The 24,134-nt window shown below is 38.6% G+C and overlaps 1 protein-coding gene and 1 pseudogene across 2 annotated transcripts in view; one reads left to right on the top strand and one right to left on the bottom strand.

The window, feature by feature from the left end:
* Positions 1–1,574, top strand: part of KRIT1 (KRIT1 ankyrin repeat containing) — a 36,944-nt gene extending 35,370 nt beyond the window's left edge. For both annotated transcript variants that reach the window (XM_028117455.2, XM_028117447.2), the window contains exon 17: positions 388–1,574. In XM_028117455.2, the coding sequence (XP_027973256.1) occupies positions 388–456 (69 nt within the window). In that variant the 3' untranslated portion in view covers positions 457–1,574. The remainder of the gene's footprint in view (positions 1–387) is intronic.
* A 19,501-nt stretch (positions 1,575–21,075) lies between these two features.
* On the bottom strand, positions 21,076–21,728 carry LOC114220030 (mRNA turnover protein 4 homolog pseudogene; annotated as a pseudogene).
* Positions 21,729–24,134: the final 2,406 nt, after the last annotated feature.

The raw sequence follows: 24,134 nt of genomic DNA, 5'->3' as shown, positions 1-24,134 counted from the left end.
TAAGACCAAGGGGAAAAAGGCAGGCCTTTCCTAAGCAAATAAGCCAGAAACTTATCCGAATAATTTATTTTGGTTTTATAACAGTGAAACTCTTTTTTCTGCCATTTCCTTTAAGTCTGGTCAGTATTCCCTATCTCTTTTATCAAGGTATTAGGTAGTCCTTACCTCTTCTTAACCAGTATTATATCTGAGCCACTAGCTGCATCCAGTAGGTTGCTTCTTAAATCCCTTCAAAGTCTAAGTATTCTCTTTATTCCTGACAAGCTGCTTCCTACTAAGAATGTTCCTTCCTTTTCAGATAGATAGGGAACTGCCCACTGTCATGTATGTCATTTACCCATTCTTATGTGTTTCATATTTACTGTCGACATATATTTTACTTTGTAGGCTGGCCTTGTGGTAAAACTATTAATGAAGCTAAATGGACAGTTAATGCCGACCGAAAGAAATTCATGAGAGGAAAGCAGCGATACTTGAGCCACCACGTTTTGTAATGCAGATTTTTTTTCCATGAAAGATTTCTTAAACTATTACTTTTAACAAGGCATTTAGTCTCTTGTAATATATATGTATACTATTACATTGTACAGAATCTGTACTTCTGTTTGGTGTGTAATATACCAGTTTTATATAATATCCTCATAAGCTATTCTAATTTTTGAGAGAAACACGCAAAAAAGTGTAGATTGATCACCTGTATATTAATGGACAAAACAGTAAGCTTTATAAAAAGTTATTTTTGGTAAATGGTAAAGAATTTGGAGTGGAATGTAATGAAATTAAAATATAGCTTTGGTATAAGTTTGTGTGTCATTTCAAAATATACTGAAAGTCAACAAAGTTGAATAAAGAAAATATATTTCCTATTTAAACCACATAACACTGCTATTTCAAACATTTTTCTGTAAGCCAAGAAAATTTCTCAACATGTTTTTAAAAGTCTTAGTTAAAATATGTAACTGGTATAAATTAGTATTTCTCAGAGTATAGTTCTTGAAACCCCCTGCATCATAATTAACCTGGATCCCTCTTTAAACAAAGATTTCTGGGACTCAGTATATACAAGTTCATTCACTCTCTAAAAGTAGCCAGTCCTAGGAATCTTAAATTTGGCTTGTTTTCTATTGAAATAATTCCAGACCCAATAATGAATTTGTATTAAAATAAATGACACAAAAGTACCTGGCATACAAGCATACACATACATAGACACAGATTAAGTGACAATCTCTGGATATAAGTAGTTGCATTTATTACATATATGTTGTATTTTTATGATTTGGCTTAATGAATTATATTGCCTTTACATTGTATGAAGTAGATCACCAAGTATCTGTTTCATTTAGGGGAGTATTGATACCATAGATGAGGAGCTAACTGACTCATAATCCAAGTCATCTGACTCATCTTGACTAATCTGCTATTTAATAAGTTTAGAAACTAGTTTTTCCAAGCTAACAGATTGATGTATTCTAAGTAAGTACAGAGATACAGTAATCATATTTGAAGTTGTCCTAAAGATCGCAGATAATTTTTATACATCGTAATTTACACTTCACATTAATTTCTGCTTATTTCAAATGGTGCTCTTTCTGAGCCTTATTAAAATTATATGGTTAAGTAAATTGAATGAGAAAGCCTGCTTTATCTCTAATTCTGTGCTAAGCACTTTTGATTCTACATAGACAATGCCCTGTTCGGTTTCATTCATTCCAATGGCCTCAACTGAAATACCCTGATGACTCCCAAACCTAAAATTTCAGCCTCGGATTCTCTTCTGAATTCTAGATCTTAATTTCCAATTTCCGCTATTCTAGCTCTACCTAAATGGCGTACAAAAGGAACTTCTGTTTCATCATAGCTGGAAACAGAATCTGTTTCCTCTGCTTGCTCAGTTCTGTCCTTCCACTTATATTCTCTGTTTGGTTAGTGGCATCATCAAATTGCATCCAGTTGCTTAGCCTGGAAATCCTGGAATGCTTTTCAGCCTCTCTCTCCTTTCTTATCCTAGACATTCCATTTATTGGGTTTTGTCAAATGTCTTGTGAGTGCTTTCCCATTCCTTTCCTCCCTGGCTGCACTGCATCTACCCTAGTTCAAGTCCTTACCACCTGTTCCTAAGTTTGTTTAACTTCGTCCCTGGCTTCCCCTGGCTGAGGCTCTACACCCTGCCTGTGTATCTGCCATACTGGTGCCAAGTTCACCTTTCTTACAGATCTGATTATTTCATTACCTTCTGAAAACCTTTCATGGTTCCTTACTATATGTAGAATTAAATTCCAGTTTCTTAGTATTGAATACAGGGCCCCTAATTACATGGCCTCTAACCTTCCTATCCAGATTAATGTGTAACCACCTTTCCCACACTCATCCTATGCTCCAACCCAGTGTTTCCTAACCCTGGCTCTGCAGTCATGGGGGGAGTTTCACTACATAATGACTCAATAAATGCAGGGTGGGGCTCAAGGATTTATGTGGGTTTTTTTTTTTAAGATTTTATTTATTTATTTGAGAGATTAAAGCGAGAGAGCACAAGCAAGGGGAGCAGCAGAGGGAGGGGGAGAAGCGGGGCTGCATCCCAGGACTCTGGGATCATGACCTGAGCCAAAGGCAGACGCTTAACTGACTGAGCCACCCAGGCGCCCCAGGATTTCTGTTTTTAAAGTATCCCATGTAATTTTGATGTACAGCTAGGGTTTAGAATTGCTCTTATAACCAACTTTAAGAATTAGCTAAATGCTTTCCCTTCCGCAGAGGGAGGTGAGGATCCAATGATACTACATCAAACGGCTCCCTGCTCCATAGAATACAGTGTATCCTCCTGGAGTTACACAGTATGGCAACCCTGTAGAGAAGGGAAGACTATTAGAGTAGCTTGGTATTAAAGGCTTAAAAATATATAGCATTAGAAAGTCAATTTTCAAATATAGTATTGAGGAAAAAAAATGATCATTTTCTGTCAGCATAACCAGAAATAAACAATAATAGAAATACAAACAAACAGGTTTTAATGAATGCCTAGTATTGGTCAGACATTGTATGTCCATACCATTTTCCTTTCCATCATTCTTCAATAAATCTTGAGTGCCATTTATGTGCCAGGGATCCAGTGGTAAGAGAAACAAAGCTCCTGCCTTTAGGGAACAAAGTTTAATGAGGGATACAATAAATACTAATGGAAATACATGTTTATAAAGTCCAGTAAGTGATGAAAGAAAAATAAGTGTATTATGTAAGCATAAAGTGGGAAACTTGATCTAGCCTTAGAGATCAGGAGAGGCATCCCTGAGCAAGTGATGCTTGAGCTGGCATCTGAGGGGTGAGAAAGAAGGCCATAAAGACATTTAAGGGAAAAAGGAAATGGAGTGAGATGTTTTGAGCCCAAGAATGCTCCTGGAGAATTGATAAAATTTTCTCATTTTTAGCTAAAAAGTAAATTCAAACAATTGTTTATCCAAATCACAACAAATGAGTTTCCATTTTAGAAATAAAACCAGATCAGTGAGATCATATGATTGATACATGTCTTTCTCTGATCTCACTGATATGAGGAATTCTTAATCTCAGGAAACAAACAGGGTTGCTGGAGTGGTGGCAGGTGGGAGGGATGGGGTGGCTGGGTGATGGACATTGGGGAGGGTATGTGCTATGGTGAGCGCTGTGAATTGTGTAAGACTGTTGAATCACAGACCTGTACCTCTGAAACAATACATTATATGTTAAAAAAAGAAAAAGGAAGAAGCTAGCAGGAGGGGAAGAATGGAGGGGGGTGGAAATCGGACGGGGAGACGAACCATGAGAGAGAATGGACTCTGAGACACAAACTCAGGGTTCTAGAGGGGAGGGGGGTGGAGGGATGGGTTAGCCCGGTGATGGGTATTAAGGAGGGCACATATTGAATGGAGCACTGGGTGTTATATGCAAACAATGAATCATGGAACACTACATCAAAAACTAATGATGTAATGTATGATTAACATAATTAAATAAATAAATAAATAAAAATGGAAAAAAGAAAACCAGAACAGCTAACACTGCAATGATAAACGTATTAGAAAAAACTTACTGAAGAACACCTAAGATTAAAAGTTGCCAAAACTGACCACCCCCACCATTAGATGATGGAAATATTTAACAAAGTAAAACTGGCCACAGTTCTTTTTTCTTTTTTTTTTTTTTAAAGATTTTATTTATTTGACAGAGACACAGCGAGAGAGGGAACACAAGCAGGGGGAGTGGGAGAGGGAGAAGCAGCTCTCTGCAGAGCACGGAGCCCAATGTGGGGCTCGATCCCAGGACCCTGGGATCATGACCTGAGCGGAAGGCAGACGCTTAACGACTGAACCACACAGGTGCTCCAAAACTGGCCACAGTTCTTGACCAAATTTAACAGATGAACTGGATCAATAAAATTGAGAATTTAATTTGATCCTGAGGAACTCAATAGCAAAAACTAATTGGCAGTATTAAATATAGGCAAAAAAACTGATTGGTGAATCAATTCCTTGCTTTATAATTTATACAGAAAAATACTCTCAATGAAAATAATTTCAGTAAAATGAAATGGAAAAAATATAAATTGTTTTTGCTGTGCTGTGTAGAAAACTGATGAATTAAGGTGGCTTGAGTTCATGCAAAAAATACTTTGTCAATAAAAATCCATCTGTGATGGTATGATTCTCATTTAAAGTTTGTATCCGTAAGGTCAGAATGCCTCTAGAGTATTTGGAGAGGCAGAGGTAGGCTGACGGAGAAGGCCCTAAGGCAAAAGAAGGGCAAGCCCTGGGAGTTCTTAGAGGCAAGAGTGCTTGTGGCAAAGGAAATATCTTTCAGACATCTTAAAGTGTAAGTGAGAAAGGTAATTTCAATATATTGTACTAATTTCTATGATAGAAGGAAGCACTGGGGGCGCCTTGGTGGCTCAGTTGGTTAAGTTTCCAACTCTGGTTTCAGCTCAGGTCATGATCTCAGGGTTGTGAGATCAAGCCCTTTGCTGGGCTCCAAGCTCAGCAGGGAGTCTGCTTGAGATTCCTTTCCCTCTGTCCCCATCCAGTCCCACTCACTATCTCTAAAATAAATAAATCTTTAAAAAAAAAGAAGGAAGCCCTGGTTGTTTGGGATTTATTGGAAGGACACCAACAATGGATGGGAAAATAGCTAATACTTAAAATGGTGCTTACTATGTTCCTTGGCATTGTTTTAGATATATTAATTCATTTAGCCCTTACAATAATCACGATGAAGCAGATACTATTATTCCCATTTTACAGATGAAGAAACAGAAGGTTAAGTAGCTTGCCAACTTAAGTGGTGGAGCTGAGATTCATATCAAGGTAGTCTGGCTCCATAGTATTAATGAATCAGGAACATGATATGTGATTGTAATAAAAACATAACAAGATATTTGTTTTCTTCTAAACAGGTTAGAAGTCAAACTTCTCTAACACAGTGTTGTAAATATTTTCATTTTCATACACTATATAACTTTGAATACAATTGTATATGGAGAGGTTATGTTACTTGTCTAAGGTAAAAAACCAGTAAGTGGTAGAGTCACAGTTTAAACTCTGGCAGCCTGGCTTCTGTATTCAGACATTTGTTAGGTAAAGGAGAAGAAGCTGGGGAGGCTTAAAAAAAAAAAAAAAAAAAAGACCATATTTTGAAGGAAGTGTTTCCTGCTAATGAGGAGCCATTGGAGCCCTTGGGACTTGACTAGCTCAGATTTGTATGTTAAGATATCACCCTGGGCCAGTGTACAGAAGGGCTCCAAGGGATCTGAGCAAGAAAGTATAAGACAATGGGGAGAAGTGGATTAATGTTTTGACAAAACCCAGTGACCTTTTGGATATGGGAACTAAGGAAGAGATAGGAATCATAAATCCCTTCTTTCCGTCCTGGGCAACTGGGAAAATGGTATCATAAACTGCCTAAGATAAGGAATGGAGGATCATTTGAAGAAATGTATTGAATTCCATTGAGAAATGGGCAAAGAAATTCCATTTAGAGCAGCCCCAAAGCATCTCATTAGGCAAATGGATATCAGTATGCAAAAGAAATAGCTTGGTACCATCCTGCATACTGTATATTCAATAAATTTCATATGGCCAAAAATTAAATTTTAAATGTTAAAAAAATATTTAGGGGCGCCTGGGTGGCTCAGTCGTTAAGCGTCTGCCTTCAGCTCGGGTCATGATCCCAGGGTCCTGGGATCGAGCCCCGCATCGGGCTCCCTGCTCGGCGGGAGGCCTGCTTCTCCCTCTCCCACTCCCCTTGCTTGTGTTCCCTCTCGCTGTCTCTATCAAATAAATAAATAAAATCTTTAAAAAAAAATCTTTAATACCACTAGAGAAAAACAGACTAGTATATTTTAGTGACAGCACATTTATGGGTATCATGAGAGATAACAGGTGTTTAAAATGCCTTTTAAATGTATACAATATAAAGGAAGGCAAAAGAATCAAGGAATTCAGAGCAACTAACAGGAATGCAAAATGGCTAACATTTGGCTATATATGGCTAAGAGGAATGCAAAATGGCAAAACCATTTTGGAAGAGTTTGGTAGTTTCTAATTTTTTTTTCTTATTAGAGAGAGGGAGGGGCAGAGGGAGAGGGAGAGAGAGAATCTTAAGCAGGCTCCACGCCCAGGGCAGAGCCCAACCCCACAACCCTGAGATCATGAGCTGAACCAAAAACAAGAGTCAGATGCTTAACCAACTGAGCCACCCAGATGCCTCTGGAAGAGTTTGGTAGTTTCTAGGTTAGACAGACACCTATTGTGGAACCCAGTCATTCCACTCTTGGGTATTTATCAAAGAAGAAAAAAAATATTCCCACAAAAATCTGTATTCAGACTTTTATAGGATACACTTTTCATTTTTTCACAATTCATATGAAATATAATTATTGATAACTGCCCCGAACTGACAACCCATATATCCTTTGATGGGTGAGTGAAACAAACTCAGATACATCCATATGAAATACTACTCAGCAACAAAAAAGAATAAAGTGTTGATGAACAATATGGATGAATTTCAAATACATTATGCTAACTAAAAGAAGCCAGACTCAATGGTTTATATACTATAACATTCCATTTAGATGACATTCTGGGAAAGGCAAAACTATAGGATCAGAAAGCAAATGGTGGTTATTAGAGGGTAAGGATGGGAGCGAGGGGATGTGGGAATATAAAGGGGAAGCACGAGGGAATTTGAGGAAGTAAAAGAACTGTATCTTGGGACGCCTGTGTGGCTCAGTTGGTTAAATGCATGCTTTTGGCTCAAGTCATGATCCCAGGATCCTGGGATTGAGTCCTGCACTGGGCTCCTTGCTCAGTGGGGGGCCTGCTTCTCTCTATCTGCCACTCTCCCTGCTTGTTCTTTCCCTCTCTCTCTGGCAAATAAATAAATAAATCTTAAAACAACAACAACAAAAACTGTATCTTGACTGTGATTGACAAATACTGTGTCTTTGTCAAATCTCATGAAATTGTACATCAAAAAAGGAAATTTTACTATATGTAAATTTTAAAAGCATATTTGAGAAAAGATCACAACTTGTTTTACAAGTGTTGAAAATTCACTAAAAATATATAAAAACTTAGTAGAAATTTAAGTCAGTATCCACATTCCAATAGGGAGCGGTCAAAGGTTAACAGAGAGTCTATGTTCAGAAATGCAGACACCTTTAAAATATGGGGAAATATACAAAGATACAAATGTAGGGATCCGAAGGGGCACCTGCACCCCAATGTTTATAGCACCCATGTCCACAATAGCCAACTGTGGAAAGAGCCCAGATGTCCATCGACAGATGAATGGATAAAGAAGAAGTGGTGTGTGTACACACACACACACACACACACACACACACACACACACAAAATGGAATACTAATCAGCCATCAAAAAAATGAAATCTTGCCATTTGCAACGAAGTGGATGGAACTAGAGGGTATTATGCTAAGTGAAATAAGTCAGTCAAAGACAATTGTCATATGATTTCACTCATATGTAGAATTTAAGAAACGAAACAGAGGAGCATGGGGGAAGGGAAGGAAAAATGAAACAAGATGAAATCAGAGAGGGAGACAAACCATAAGAGACTCTTAACCACAGGAAATAAACTGAAGGTTGCTGGAGGGGAGGGGGGGTAGTGGGATGGGGTAAACTGGGTGTTGGGCATTATGGAAGATACATGATGTAATGAACACTGGGTGTTGTATGCAACTGATGAATCCCTGACCTCTACCTCTGAAACTAATAATACACTGTATGTTAGTTAATTGAATTTAAATAAAATAAAATTTTATTTTTTTTATTTTTTATTTTTTTTAAAGATTTTATTTATTTATTTGACAGAGAGAGAGACAGAGAGAGCAGGAACACAAGCAGGGGGACTGGGAGAGGGAGAAGCAGGCTTCCCGCTGAGCAGGGAGCCCGATGCAGGACTCGATCCCAGGACCCTGGGATCATGACCTGAGCCGAAGGCAGACGCTTAACAACTGAGCCACCTAGGCGCCCTAAATAAAATAAAATTTTTAAAAATGGGGAAATACAAAACTTTGCTAACAAAAATGTAAACCCTTATTAAATTAGTTTAAATTATATCAAATAAAACTCAACTAATTACATTAATAAAAATTAATGTTGGCACAGGACTGAGACCACATATGAGAATATTTTTGGGTTGCAACTGAAAATTGAAGATTGAAGAAAATTGAAGAAAATTTCTAGACTGTTTGGCTAAACAGTCTAGAAAATACAAACCCCCTTTGAACTGATGATCCTACACTGAGGACACTCAAAGGTTGAGCCCGCTGCCCCCAATTTCTGATTTGCATTGCTTTACTGGTATGATTTCCCCTACTTGCCTAGGGAGTAGACTATATGTACTCCAATTCAGCAGGGGGAAAACTAATAGTTTTCTAACATTACTGTAAAAATGGAGCAAAATTGTACAGTTAAAAATAATACATATCCTGGGGCACCTGGGTGGCTCAGTCAGTTAAGTGTCTGCCTTCGGCCCAGGTCACGATCCCAGGGTCCTGGGATGGAGCCCCGCGTCGGGCTGCCTGCTCGGCGGGGGGCCTGCCTCTCCCCCTGCAACTCATCCCACTCGTGCTCTCTCTCTCTAATAAACAAATAAAACCTTTAAATAAAAATAATACATATCCAAAGCCATTGTTTTTAAAGAAGTCTTCTTCAGAGCATATGAAATGCTTTGTTATAGAATCATGTAATTGTGTCATCAACTCAATTATATGAGCAAATAACACAAGTACAATCCCACACCAGTAATTAGCAAATCATTTGTTGACTTTTGGAATGTGCTATGTGATGTTTTAATAACACTCCTTCCTAGTTATATTTTACAGATGCTGATAATACTTTTTGCTTGTATTTACTGAAATATGTACCAGTAGGGCAGTGAAAGGGAAAGAATCTAAGTCATCTGCAGACAAAAATGGATAAGCAATTTTCACTTAAGTTGAATGTGTGCTATTTTTCCTTTCTAGATTGTCTGTTCCCAATTAATACTGAATAGTTTTGTACACATAACCCTAGGAGGAATAAAAGCCAGTCTGGGTTTTTAATTTATTTCAACCATTTCTCTCAGAAGTAACTAACTGTATATAGTTAAAAGTGGGGTTTTAGGGGCGCCTGGGTGGTTCAGTTGGTTAAGCGTCTGCCCTGGGCTCAGGTCATGATTCTCAAGGTCCTGGATCGAGCCCGAGCCTGGGGCAGACTCCCTGCTCAGTGCCCCTCCCCATGCTCTGTGCTCTTGCTCGCACTCCTCTCTCACACACACACAAATAAATAAAATCTTAAAAAAAAAAAAGTCCTCTTTAAAAAAAAATTAGATTTTAATTAACTTTATCTGAGCTTTGGCTTACTCGATATTTACTACTTTAAAATAGATGGATGTGCATATACCACATATTATTTTATGTTGCAACAGTGCAAAAGTAGGGCTTTACTGAGTGCTATAAAGTTAGTAAGTTTCCCATCTTTCTTGGTCATAATCAGTCATTGAAATGAATGGTAAAATATATCATTCACACTTACAATTCCAAGATAGATTAGATAAACATTATGATGAGAGCACCACAAAATGTTTTTGAAATTTATTTTCTAGTTATGAATAAACTTTGAGACAGTTCTTAAGTGAAGATAAAGATAATCCAATTTGCTTTTTGATGTGGAGTTTAAATCACAAGTCAGAAACTTTGTAAACTCCCTAGAGGAAAAGAAAGAAAGAAAAGGATAAGAAAACTACCTGCATTCCAAAGACCAAAGGTAAGATAAATTGCCATATTAAAATTAAGAAGCTTTGGGCACCTGGGTGGCTCAGTTGGTTGGGCGACTGCCTTTGGCTCAGGTCATGATCCTGGAGTCCCGGGATCGAGTCCCACATCGGGCTCCCCACTCAGCGGGGAGTCTGCTTCTCCCTCTGACCCTCTTCCCTCTCGTGCTCTCTGTCTCTCATTCTCTCTCTCTCAAAGAAATAAATAAAATCTTAAAAAATAAATAAATAAAATTAAGGTTTTTTCATTTCTACCTTATTCTGAGTAAAGAAAGTTAAGTATACTAAGCAGCAGCTTTTAATGCCTCAATTAAGAGAACAACAAAAAGTACAGACTTCTGGAATATCAGCAAATTATATATATTTCCAACAGTATAGTACTGGTATAAAAACAGACATATAAGTCAGTGGGACAGAATAGAGAGCCCAGAAATAAATGCACACATATTTGGCCAACTAATTTACAACAGAGGAGCCAATCATATACAATGGGAAAAAGATAGACTCTTCAATAAATGGTGCTGGGGAAACTGGACCAGTCTTACACTATGCACAGAAATTTAACACAGGGGTGTCTGGGTGGATCAGTCGGTTAAGTGTCCAACTCTTGACCTCAGCTCAGGTCTTGATCTCAGGGTCATGAGTTCAAGCTCTGCGTTGGGCTCTACACTGGGCATGGAGCCTACTCAAAAAAATTAACAAAGTGGATTAAAAACTTGAACATGGGACCTGAAATGATAAAACTCTAAATAGAAAACAGAAGGTAAGCTCCTTGCCATTGGTCTTCGGTGACTTGTTGGATTTGACACCAAAAGCAAAGGTAGCAAAAACCAAAAATAAACATGGGACTATATCAAATTAAAACCTGCATAGCAAAGGAAACCATAAACAAAATGAACAGGCAACCCATGGGATGGAAGAAAATATTTGCAAGTTATATATCTGATAAGGGGCTCAATATCCAAAGTATCTAAAGGACTCCTACAACTCAATAGCAAAAAAAAAAAAAAAAAAAAAAATCTGATTTACAAATGGACAGAGGATCTGAATAGACATTTTCCCAAAAACATACAAATGGCTAACAGGCACATAAAAAGGTGCTCAACATCATTAATCATCAGGGAAACACAATTCAAAATCACAATAGATCTCACCTCATACCTGTTATAGTGGCTAGTATCAAAAAGAAAAGAAATTAGAAGTGTTGGCAAAGGTATGGAGAAAAGGGAACCCTTGCACACTGTTGGTGGAAATGTAAACTGGTGCAGCCACTATGGAAAACAGTATGGAGTTTCCTCAAAAAATTACAAATAGAACTATCATATGATCTAGCAATTCCATATCTGGGTGTTTATCCAAAAGAAATGAAAATACTCAAAAAAAATACATCTACCCCCATATTCACTGCAGCATTATTTAAAATAGCCAAGACACAGCAGCAACCTAAGTGTCCATGAATGGATAGAAAAAAAAGTGCCATATTTTTATAATTTTACAATGGAATATTATTTAGCCATGAAAAAGAAATCTTGCCATTTGCTATAACATGGATGGACCTTGAGGGCATTATGCTAAGTGAAGTAAGTCAGACAGAGAAACAAAAATACCATATGATCTCACTTATATGTGGAATCTAAAAAACAACAAAAACAAGCTCATAGATGGGGAGAACAGATTGATGGTTGCCAGAGGCAGGGGGTGAGGAGTGGATGAAATGCGTGAAGGCAGGGAACCTCACTGCTTTTCATAAATTCTGAGAAGTTAATTGCAACTTTATTTATTTATCTATTTATTCGTTTATTTTGGTGCAAATGGTGATTTTATTAAAGCACGGGGACAAGACCCGTGGGCAGAAAGAGCTGCTGCCCATTATTCAACTTTAAATTTCAAATTGGAATTTGGTGGTGATGCGAGGGTTTGGGAGGTCCATATACTAAAACAATTTGATAACAGTTGCAGGCTATGGAAAAGGGCTGGGGAAAGTGGTGGGCCAACCACCCTGACAACCAGAAGGGCTGTGACTCCTCACCAAGGTCAAGTGCCCTACTCTGCAGACAAGGTCCTCCGCAAATGAAAGGAGAGCCTTTGACATGAGTCTATGGATAATATGTTTGGAAGTTTTCTGTTAGTTTAGTACTCTAATAAGAATATTCTAAACCATCACCTTCTAACAGGATGCAACAGTGTTTATCAAAAGATATGAATGAATTCAAGTGGCATTTGAGAATACTTTATTCAATCATGGTAAAACTCATTGATTTTTTTCAATTTTGTTATATTTTAGGTATTTGTATTAGTAAATCAAACAAGATCCTTTTTAAGTTTTCCACTTCTTTTTTTTTAAGATTTTATTTGAGAGAGAGAATGAGAGAGAGAAAGAGAGAGAGAGCGCACATGAGAGGGGGGGAAGTCAGAGGGAGAAGCAGACTCCCCACCGAGCAGGGAGCTCGATGCGGGACTGGATCCCAGGACTCCAGGATCATGACCTGAGCCGAAGGCAGTCGCCTAACCAACTGAGCCACCCAGGCGCCCTCCATTTCTCTTTTCTAAAAGCTCTATATCTGGTTTTCAATTACATCCTCATATTCTACAAAGACTTCCTGTTGTTTTTTTTTTTCTGAGAAATGCCGTGTTTTTGGTTGTATTAGGCTAGGACTAAAACAGTCTTGGAACTTCAATTTGTCCTGTTTAGATGATGGGAGAAGGCAAGTCAGTCACCTCGGGAGCTTTCTCAAAGCACAACCACCTCTCCTGTCCTTAGACTCACTTCCCAGTACTTTTCCTGGTAAATGCAAAGGCAGACCTCCTGCCTGCAAATCTCCCAATCCTCCGGATGTCGGCGATCCCTTTCAACAGTGGCGCCATCGCCACCTCCCCGAGTTGAGCAGGCTCGGTTATTCTTGGGCCCGGGCAGCGTGACTTCAGCCCCCACTGATTAGTGGGTTGGGAGGCCGCAGGCGCTGAAGAATGGCCCCATGGATAACCGAGACAGAAAAGGCCGGGCTCTATGAAATGGGTCCTCCACGTCACGAAGTGCCATTCTCACCCGGCCTCTATCGCCTGCTGTTAGACTCGCAGGCAGGAAAACAAAGCTCGGTAGGAGCACATCGAGTTCTCTGCCCCATAGGTGGCCGCCGGCGCGCGTCCCGCCCGGGGAACTGAATGGAGGCCCCCCGCCTCCCCGCAGGTGTCCTAGTGTGACCCGGGCCAGCTCACAAACGCGCAGGGGCGCGGCCGTTCCCAGGCGCTTGGCCACTGTCGCCGCGGCACAGGGTCGCGTCAGTGCGGGGCGGCAGGCCACCGCTATTGCCCGAGGTGCTGGATGCTCCCCTGCGCGCATCCCCGCCCTGCCCGCCACCCGAGTCGCAGTCGCTGCTAAAGGCTCCAGGTGAAGCGAAGCGCGCTATTACTTAGGCCACCCGACAAGCCAAACCCAGGTTTTCTTCTCCCATTTCCCCTCAACCTCTACAGCTATGTCCTCCCTCTTCATGCCCAGGGATACCTACCTCTGGTGTGTGTGCGCCCTGTCCCGCGTTTCTTTAGCCTCTGTTGAGTGGCCTTTATTCCACACTCCAGGAAACAATTTGTTGATACAGCAGGACATAAAAATGTCTTGTGGTTAATACCTATGTCTTTCAGATATGTAACAACTTACAGAGGGTTGTTGTTCAACCTAACTAATATTTATAAAAACAGAGTTGGGGTCTGTTTTTGCCTATGCGACTGGCAGTATTTACTTTTAAATGAGCCTCTCAGTGCTTGTGAGGACCAAGGGAAAAAGACTTTCTCCTGTACATTTTTAGAATGTTATTTATCAGCCTTTAAAATGTTCATATAATGGTCATACAAATGATAACACAGACTTCAATGGAATATTCTGCAGGCATGAAAGAAGATTTTCAAATATTTTATTTCAAATCACGGTATGTTAACTACAATATATATATTCTGTGATGTTGGAAATGTTAGGTATCTGCACTGTTCAATAAGGTAGTCACTAGACACATTTAGCTATTAAGCGTTTGAAGTATGGCTAGTGTGACTGAGAGGCTGAACTGTAATTTTATTTAATCTAAATTGAAATAGCCACATATAGCTACTGTTACCATATTAGACAAGGATACTGCATAGTAGGGCCTCAATTTTGTAAAAAAAAAAAAAAGAATATGTATGGTATTTCTCACTGGTTATCTCTAAGAAGTGGTTAAAGGGGACATCATAGTTGCTTCTCCAGCATCTGTTCTTCCTTTGGGTTTGGGTTGCTCTCTCAGATATGTATGTATAAATACATACATGCATATATATATATATATATATATATATATATGTATATATATATATATATATATATATGTATATATATATATATATTTCCCCTGTGATATTTGGGGTGGGCAAATGCCACCCCTGACTGTAGGGGTGAGCCATGTAGTACTATCTAAAATAGTATTACTCTGACTCCTAGCCACAGTCATGGGTTGAAGGTTAGGTACTTGAACTAATTTGGGCCAACAGAATAGGAGATCTCATCTTTGACTGTGTTTCTTCTTTATTACCAGTCCCAACTGGATGCAGCATTCATAGTCAATCTGTAGGTACCCAGACACGGAGACCAGAGCAGCCTTTGTTTAGTAAGTTTTTCATCTTACACTCTTGTTACACAACAATGTGAATGTACCTAATGCTATTAACTATATACTTGAAAATAATTAAAATCATAAATTTTATATATATTTTACCACAATAAAAAAATAAAACAAAAAGTACCCTTTTGCAGAAAACAACCAAACACCTGGGGACAAAACTACCATAAACTGTGGTAAGCCATCAAGATCACAATCCCATGTATGCCATGCTTACTAAAGAAGGCCCAAGGGCTTAAGCCACCTGAAAACGCCGTCCCCACAAAAGCCAAAAGCACAATCTGGGCTGCTACAAAATGTTGAGGTCAAAACTCTACAGCCATAAGCCATGAACCCTTACCACCCTAGAGACTTAATTTCTCCAGTTGTATTTATTTTCAAAGTGTTCAGCCAAGGCACCAGATGTTGCCATTTGAGGAACAAAGAATAACACCCTTTCTTCTCCTCCCAAGTTCCTTATCATTCAATATAACCAAGCAGATGGGGGTCAAAATATCACACGTATTACTGATAAAACAGTTTAGAGAAAGTGGCTTTGGTCTGTAGCAAAGTGGACTTGTGATAGTTCCCCCCTGAATTCAACGTAAGTAGTTTGTCATCACACAGATGGACAATCTTGGCTCCCCCAACAGGTAGTCAACCCTCTTATTCTATGGAAGACAGCTCACTAGAACACAAATCTGGCAGGCAGAAAGACCTAGGGGGAACCCAGAAGGAGATGAGCTTACAGTTATTCAAGTCTTCTTTGTAGAGGAGATACTGTGGAGCTGAGGCTCAAGGCCAAGGGCATTGCAGGGTTAGAATTTCCTCTATAAAGAAACATGAAGCCAGGAGAAAGTAGTTACTTCGCCACGTCTTGAAAAGAAAAAGAAAATTTGGACAAACCAGTATCAAATCTAATGAGGAAGAGATCAAAAAGAAAATTTTACAGAACTGAACAGATTATCCCTATAACATATAAAATACTTCACCAAACAGATAACTAGGGTAAGTTACCCAGCTCAATTTATGAGGTTAACCTTGACAACAAAACTGGATAAGGACATTACAGAAAAGGAAATTATCAACAAAATTACTAATAACACAGGTATAAAAATTCTCAGTAACTGTTACATTTAATTCAAAAGTGAATTAAAGGCAATATATTGTAACCAAGTTTGATTTACCCTCAAAATGCCAGATGTTCAATAAAGAAAAGCTATTAATGTAATATACCACATTAGATTAAAAAAATAAGACAAAAATAGCTACTATCATTCCTTCTATTCCACATTGTACTTACTGAAGGGCTTAACAAAAGCAGTAAGTCAATAAATGAGTCAGAGATTTGGATAAGCAGAAACAAATACTGCCAATATTTGTAATACTGTCTTTATAGAAAATCTACTAGAATATATAAAGTTATTAGGACTCATATGAGAGCCCAGTCATATTGCTGGAGACAAGATCAACATATAAAAATCAGTAGTGTTCTGGGGCGCCTGGGTTGCTCAGATGCTTAAGTGTCTGCCTTCGGCTCAGGTCATGATCCCAGGGTCCTGGGATTGAGCCCTGCATCGGGCTCCCTACTCAGCGGGGAGTCTGCTTCTCCCCCCTCCCTCTGCTTCTCCCCCTGCTCATGCTCTCTCTCTCTCTATCTCTGTGTCTCGAATGAATAAATAAAAAAAAATCTTTTAAAAAAATCAATAGTGTTCCTATATATAAATATTTTTAAAACTAAAAAAAGACATAGAAATCAGATATCATTCCCAATAGCAACAGAGATATACCATGTTATTAAATAGGAAGAATTAGTATCATAAATGTGTCACTTCTTTCCCAAATTAGTTCACAAGTTTAATTCAATTCTTATTGAAATACAAGCAAGACATTTTGTGGAACTTGATGCACAGGTCTTGAAATTGATCTGGCTATGTAACAGGTTGAGAATAACCATCATAATTTTGAAGAAAAAGAATAAGGGGAGAGGACTTTCTCTACCAGATACCAAGATTTATTATAAAGTTATAATCATCAAAACATGTGGTATTGATGCAAACTTAGACAAATAGATAAAAGGAATAGAACTGAAATTCCAGAAACAGCTCTACACATATATATGATTGAGGCAGCATTAGAAATCAGTGAAGAAAGAATTTACTATTGAATATATTGCAGAGACAACTGACTAGACATATGAGAAAAATTAAATTAGATCCCTACCTCATACCATAAACAAAATAATCCATACCATATGGATTAAAGAACTAACTGTGAAAGGCAAAGCATATTTTTTTTAAACATTTGTGCTGGATATATTCCATTTGCCACTTACACCAGTTAGTCTTTGCTGCACAGCAAACACTTTATTAAGCTCCCAATTCTGTGACTAAGCCATTTGGGGTTGGCTCAGCTAGGCAGTTCTTCTGATAGTGGTGGCTGGGTTCACCCATGCATTTGTGGTCAGCTGCCAGTCAGCTGGGTCACTCTGTTTCTGCGTGTTGGCTGGCTGAAGACTGGAATAATGAGCCAACTGTCTCTCATCATCCAGTAAGCTAACCAGACTTCACACTGAATAGATGGTAGGGGTCCCAAAAACTGTGCAGTGTCTGAGTGCTTTTCAAACCTCTGCTTGTGTCATGTTTGCTAATGCCCCAATGGCCAAAGTTTGAGTCACATGGCCAATGGGAGACTCAAGAGGTGAGGAAATAGACTCTACTTCTTCGGACACGTGTAAACACTGGAAAAACTTGTGGCCATTTTTGTAATCTCCACCATCTGATTCTGCTTTGTGCTCCAAAGGGCTAAACTGTATGGACTGCATTCAGTGTCCCTCATGCTCTCTGAACCGCATACGGGTTCAGCCAAAAGGGAGCTGCATCAGAAGATAAGAATGGAGGAGAGTGAGAGTGGGGAGTTAGTCCCCTGGCTCTCTCTGCTGCAGCCTTGCTGCTGACTGTATTTATACATCCAAAGTCCAAGCTCCAGTCAGGTGGCCTTTGTCCACAGTGCACTGTCTGGGTTCTCCATCCCCTACCAGGCTTAGGAGTAACAGTGGAGCTCATGGTACTAGCCCTGGGATACAACACTATCCTCTGTGATTCCCCTACACTCTACCTTTGTAAATAAACTCTCTGGTAAACTTTCCTCAAATTACTCAATGCGAGGGGAGCATGTTCTCCTGTGGGATCCTGACCGATAGAGAAGTAAATATAGAAGAACTTCTTAAGGCACAAATGGCAAAAACCATAAAATTAAAATGACAAAACATATTGTGGAAATAGAAAATTATACTCCCAAATGCTTTGACTCAGCCACAGTTAAAATGAAAGCCATAAACCATACATTTTGAGAAACTTTGAGTGGAGATGATTTGGACACAGTAATTTTAATAATCTTTAACATTAAGTTAAAGCAAAAGCTAAAAATATGTTGATTAAACCCCAGCCTGGCCTGGTGTGGTTAAGGTTCTGTTGAAGTTAGTTCTATGTATGGATAGAAGATAATTTATTAATATGTTTCCTACTATGGACATTTATGTTATTTCCAATCTGTTACTATTACAATATTTTTTCTGTTCACTTAGTTCATTCTCTATCCTAATGTCTTCTCATTGTTTTACTTTTCACATTTAAATCTATAGTCCACTTAAAATTGATTTTTGTGGATGGCAAAATAGGGGTCAAATATCTTTTTCTTTCTATATGGATTCCTAGTTGACCCAGAATCAAAAGCCATACTTTCCACAGTGATCTTAGTGCCACCTTTGTCATAAATCAAGGTCCACATATAACATGGGTTCCTCCATTTAATTTCAACCTTTCTGTGATCTTATGCTTTAGAGTCATCTTTCATAAATAGCACTTGGGGTTTTTTTAATCTGACTTTTAATTGGTTATTTAGTCCATTCACATTTATTTTGATTATATTTGGACTTGTTTATACTTTCTTTTAAATTTTTTCTAATTTCTTTCTCTCCTGTTTTGCTTAAAAATGTCTCTAAATATTGTTATTGTTCTTCTTCTTTTGTGTATTTCACCTTAAAATTTTTCTCTTTGTAAGTCTGGTATCTATTCCCTCTACTTTTATTGTTAATAATAACTCTTAAAAATTTATCAAATTTTATCAAGCATGCCCAACACATTCTTAAAGCTGAACTTCTCATCTACCTCACATAAAAAAGACTTTAGAACATTTTAGCTCAGGTTTTGTTTTTATTTTATTTTGAAATAATTTTAGATTTACAGAGAAGTTGCAATGTTTACATTGGTATACTACTACTAACTAAACTATGGACTTTATTTGAAATTTACATTTTTACATTAATGTCTTTTTTCTGTACCAGAGTCTAACCCAGGATCTCATATAAAATTGTTGTTACGTCTCCTTAGTCTCCTACAATCTGTGACAGTTTCTGAGTCTTTCTTTGTCTTTTATGTCCTCAACATTTTTGAAGAGAACTGATCAGTTATTTTGCAGAATGTCCCTCAATTTGGATTTGTCTGATGTCTTTTCCTAATTGGATTGAGGTTATGCATTTTTGGCAAGAAAACCACGAAGTGATTAGCCCTTCTCAGTCCTCCATATCTTGAAGTACATAATGTAGTGATGATGTTGACTTTAATCACTTGGCAAAGTCTCTGCACTGCAGTTACCATTATCCTCTGTAATATTCAGGGAGATTCTTGACTCATACGTTATTCCTAATATTCCAGTTCTTTTTAAATGCCATACATGAAGCACTGTTATTGTTTTATATAGACCATTATTTCTTTGAATTTACGTATGTGACTACCATTTTACTTGCTCACATTCCATCTTGAATTTCAGACCATCCTCTGGTATCTTTTTCCTCTTAAAGTATATCTTTTAGAAGTTCCTTTTGAGTGAGTCTCTTGGTGGTAGAAGTTCCCAGTTTTGTTTATCTGTAAATGTTTTTCTGTTCCTTTTATTCTTGAATGATAATTTGGCTGGATCCCAATTCAAGGTTTATAGGACTTTGTGTCAATATTTTGAATAAGTTATTCCACTGTCCTCTAGCTTTCACTTAAGTTGCTAGGACGTCTCTTCTCATCTTGTTGTTCCTCTATAGTGTTCCTTCCCTTCTCTCTGACTGCTCTCATGATTTGTTCATTGTTTCTCTTGTTCTGTAGTTTTAGAATGACACTTCTTTTTATTAATTCTGCTTGGATATGTTGTATATCATGGATCTCTTGATTCATATTTTTCATTAGTTCTGGAGCATCCATAGCCAGTATTTCTTTAAATATTGCATTTGCTCAATTATGTCCACTTTCTCCTTCTGGAACTCTAATTAAATATGTTACTCCTTCTCTTTATATTTTCCATCTCCTTCTGTATCTTTACCACATTTTGGATATATCTTATTTTACTTTTTAATTTTTCCTTTCCCTCCCTTCCCCCCCCCCCGTGGAACAGTTTTAATATCTGCTCTGGGTTTAAAAAGTGGCTTTATTCTTGTCTTAGTGAAAGAATCCTATCTTCTGCTTCTCCCTCTCCCACTCCCCCTGCTTGTGTTCCCTCTCTTGCTGTGTCTCTTTCTCTGAGAGAAAAATATATTATTTATTATTATATAAATTATATATTTATTATATAAAAAATAAATTTATTTATAAATAAATAAATAAAATCTTAAAAAAAAAAAAAGAAAGCATCCTGTCTTGTCGTCTAAGACTCTTGGCCCTGGTGTGGGTGGGGGATGGGGCGGGGGGAAGCGGGGAGAAAGAAAAGGGTAGGAAGTGTGGCTAGGGTTCCTCTATTCTTTGACACACCCCCATTTCCAGTAGGGGCACAAAGACCAGAGGAGAGAAGCCCCGGCTCTGATGGTGGCTCTCAGATCCCCAACCATCATGCAGGAACCAGTGCTGAATGCTGGCTTAAGGTGAACAAAAGGAACCCTGGGAATCCATACAAAAGCCTGAAGACAAGGCCTTTTTTTCTAGGAAAAGTCCTCTTTGCTGTTCACAGGGAGCCACCCTGCATTTTATTCCTTACAGAAAAGCAATCTGTCCCTCTTGCCCTCGAGGCTGTTTGGCCCACAGGATGGCGGTCCCACACGTCTGGGCCCCAAGTGCCTGGCAGCCTTTTTCTCCCCCGCCCCCGCCGAGCCTGATTCTTCTGCCTACTAGGACGCACTTTTGGGCAGGTCATCTCCCATCTGCTGGAACCTTCTGGACTGCACATCCCACATGTATTTGATGGCAACTTTGAATTTAGACATCTCATACCCGAAAAGCTTCAGTACGTGGGCCTGCTCTGGGGTCAGCACATCACCCTCCTTGCACCTCATTGTTGGACAGCAGGGTCACCACACCTCTCTTGAGGATCCATGGAGTGGGAGAACTGCTCCGGGGGTCACAGTGAAAGTTGCTTTGTTTCCAGCTCGAGCGCAGTCCATTTCCGTATATTTTGTAAACCACTCATTCACTTCCTCCCTTGTGTGGCTGGTGAAAAGGAGACTGACCCTCACCCCTCAACTTCTTGCTGACCTGATGCAGGTTGTCTTTGTACTCGTCAGATGGGCTTCGACCCAAGGCTACCATCATAACTTTGTTTTTGCCAAAGAACGTCTGGCTGTGCTTCCAGGTGTTGCGATGTAATGCCTTTCAGCTTACTGTTCCTCATGTTGGCCATAGAGAAGATGAAAAGGTACTTGTATATGTCCACACATTTCTGAAGCCCTTCTATCAGGTTCTGTTTCAGTTCTAAGCCTTTCTTGGCAGTTTTGATTAAGGAAACTTTCTTGTTGTGGTTGGTTTGGATATATCTTTCAGACATATTTTACAGTGTACTAACTGTCCAGTTGTTCTAGCATCATTATTGAAAAGATTACCTTTTTTTCAATGCTCCGAAGTCCCATATTTTTCAAAAACCAAGTATCCGTATGTCATAATCAAATGTCTGTTTCTGGGCTTTCTATATATTCTACTGATCTATTTGAATATTCTTGTACCAGTGCCATATCACCTTAGTTACTATAACCTCATAAGAAGTCTTCATATTCAACAAACAAACCCTCTACCTGGTTTTCCTTTTTTTAAGCATATCATGACTCTTCTTGGCCCTTTGTCCAAAGACTTTTAATAATCAGCTTGTTAAATTCCACAAAAATAAGGTTAGAATTGAATTTATAATAAGATAGAATTTATAGGGGCACCTGGGTGGCTCAGATGGTTGAGCGTCTGCCTTCGGCTCGGGTCATGATCCCATGATCCCAGGGTCCTGGGATCGAGCCCCACGTCCAGCTCGCTGCTCAGCGGGGGGTCTGCTTCTCCCTCTCCCTCTGCTGCTCCCCCTGCTTGTGCTCTCTCACTCTCTCTGTCGAATAAATGGGTAAAATCTTAAAAAAAAAAGACAGACTTTATAGATCAATTTGCAAAGTAAAAAAATACTCCATTTATTTAGGACTTCTCTAATATCTCTCACTACATTTGTACTTATATGAAGTAGTATTTTTCTGTAGATGTCTTATACACTTTTTGTTAGATTTATTCCTAAGGACTTGACATTTCTTGATTGTAAATGATACCTCTTTAAACTTTCATTTTCTAACTTCTTTTTTTTAACATAAGGAAGGAAACTGACTTTTGTATATTGACTTTATATTCAACATTACTTAATGTTGCTATTGATTGTAATAATGTATCTGTAGATGATCTTGGATTTCCTACATATATAATTATATTATCTGTGAATAATGACATTTTTATTTATTTTTTAATAATTTTTATACCTTTTTTCTTGCGTTATGCCACTGACTAAGATCTTCAGTAAAATACTGAATAGAAGTGATGATACAGGGCAACATTTTCTTGCTTCCAATAGCAAAGGAAAGCTTTCACTGTTTCACCACTAGGTATGATATTTATAGAGTTTTTTAATGGACACCATTTAGCAGATTAAAGAAATTCCCATCTATTCCTAGTTTGCTAAAAGTTCTCTCTAAAATCATGAAAAATGTTGCAATTTATCAAGTGCTTCTGCATCTACTGAAATGATCATATGGTTTTTCTCCTTAATCTCAATGTGGCAAATCACATTAAATTTTTAATGTTAAAATCCAACCTTCAATTTCTGGGACAAATGCAACTTAGTCACAAAATATTCTCTTAATATATTGCTGGTTTTTATAAATTTAGAACAGTTTTGTAATGTTTAGAATTTTTGCCTTAAGTTGGCCTGTAATTTTTCATATTGTCCTTATTATGTGTTGCCAAGGTTAGTGCTAATGTCATAAAACAAGCTGGAAAATGTTCCCTCTTTTTCTATTCTTTTTGAGAGTCTGTGAAATATTGAAACCATACCAGTTTAATAGAAAGGATTTAATATAGGGTGTTGTGTGTAGACAAGTATTGGAGAACCAAAAAGGCAAAGGGGGAACTTCAGTAACACAGAGATAGTAAATACCACCCCTAGGATGAAGAGACAAAGGAAAGAGATTGGGTTATTAAAAACTACAGACTTGGAAGGTACACTGACAAAGCTGGGATCCAGAGCTCTGAGGAGGGGTGCTGCACAGCTGTGCAGATAATTCAGGAGTCACACAAAAGACTTACAGTCAGGCTTTAGTTCTTGAAAAAGTTGCTTTATGGGTGCCTGGGTGGCTCAGTCGTTAAGCGTCTGCCTTCGGCTCAGGTCATGATCCCAGGGTCCTGGGATTGAGTCCCGCATCGGGCTCCCTGCTCCTTGGGAGCCTGCTTCTCCCTCTGCCTCTCTCTCTCTCTCTGTCTTTCATGAATAAATAAAAAAATCTTAAAAAAAAAGTTGCTTTACTTCTAGTTAGTCTTTTTTTTAAATTTTTTTTCTTAAAGATTTTATTTATTTATTTGACAGAGAGCAAGAGATAGTGACAGCAGGAACACAAGCGGGGGAGTGGGAGTGGGAGAAGAAGGGAGCCCAATGCAGGGCTCGATCCCAGGATCCTGGGATCATGACCTGAGCCAAAGGCAGACGCTTAATGACTAAGCCACCCAGGTGCCCCGCTTCTAGTTAGTCTTACAGAAAGCATCTCTTTTGTAAGATATTTTACTTCTACCTATTAGAAAATTATCAGTGTCTTGGGACAAGACACTCCAGTACCACATGTAAACCTACAATATCCACAATGCAAACGGCACTCTCTGCATGTCAGGGAGCCACCAGTTTTCTGTTTTCCAAAACTCTGCTGAGTTCTTTCATTCCTTT

Source organism: Eumetopias jubatus, unplaced genomic scaffold, assembly GCF_037043125.1.
Source record: "Eumetopias jubatus isolate StellerSeaLion01/CBP00866 unplaced genomic scaffold, mEumJub1_p1.0 scaffold_14, whole genome shotgun sequence".
NCBI classification, from domain to species: Eukaryota; Metazoa; Chordata; class Mammalia; order Carnivora; family Otariidae; genus Eumetopias; species Eumetopias jubatus.
Note: the sequence above shows the minus strand (reverse complement) of the source record. Positions and strands in the feature narration are given on the sequence as shown.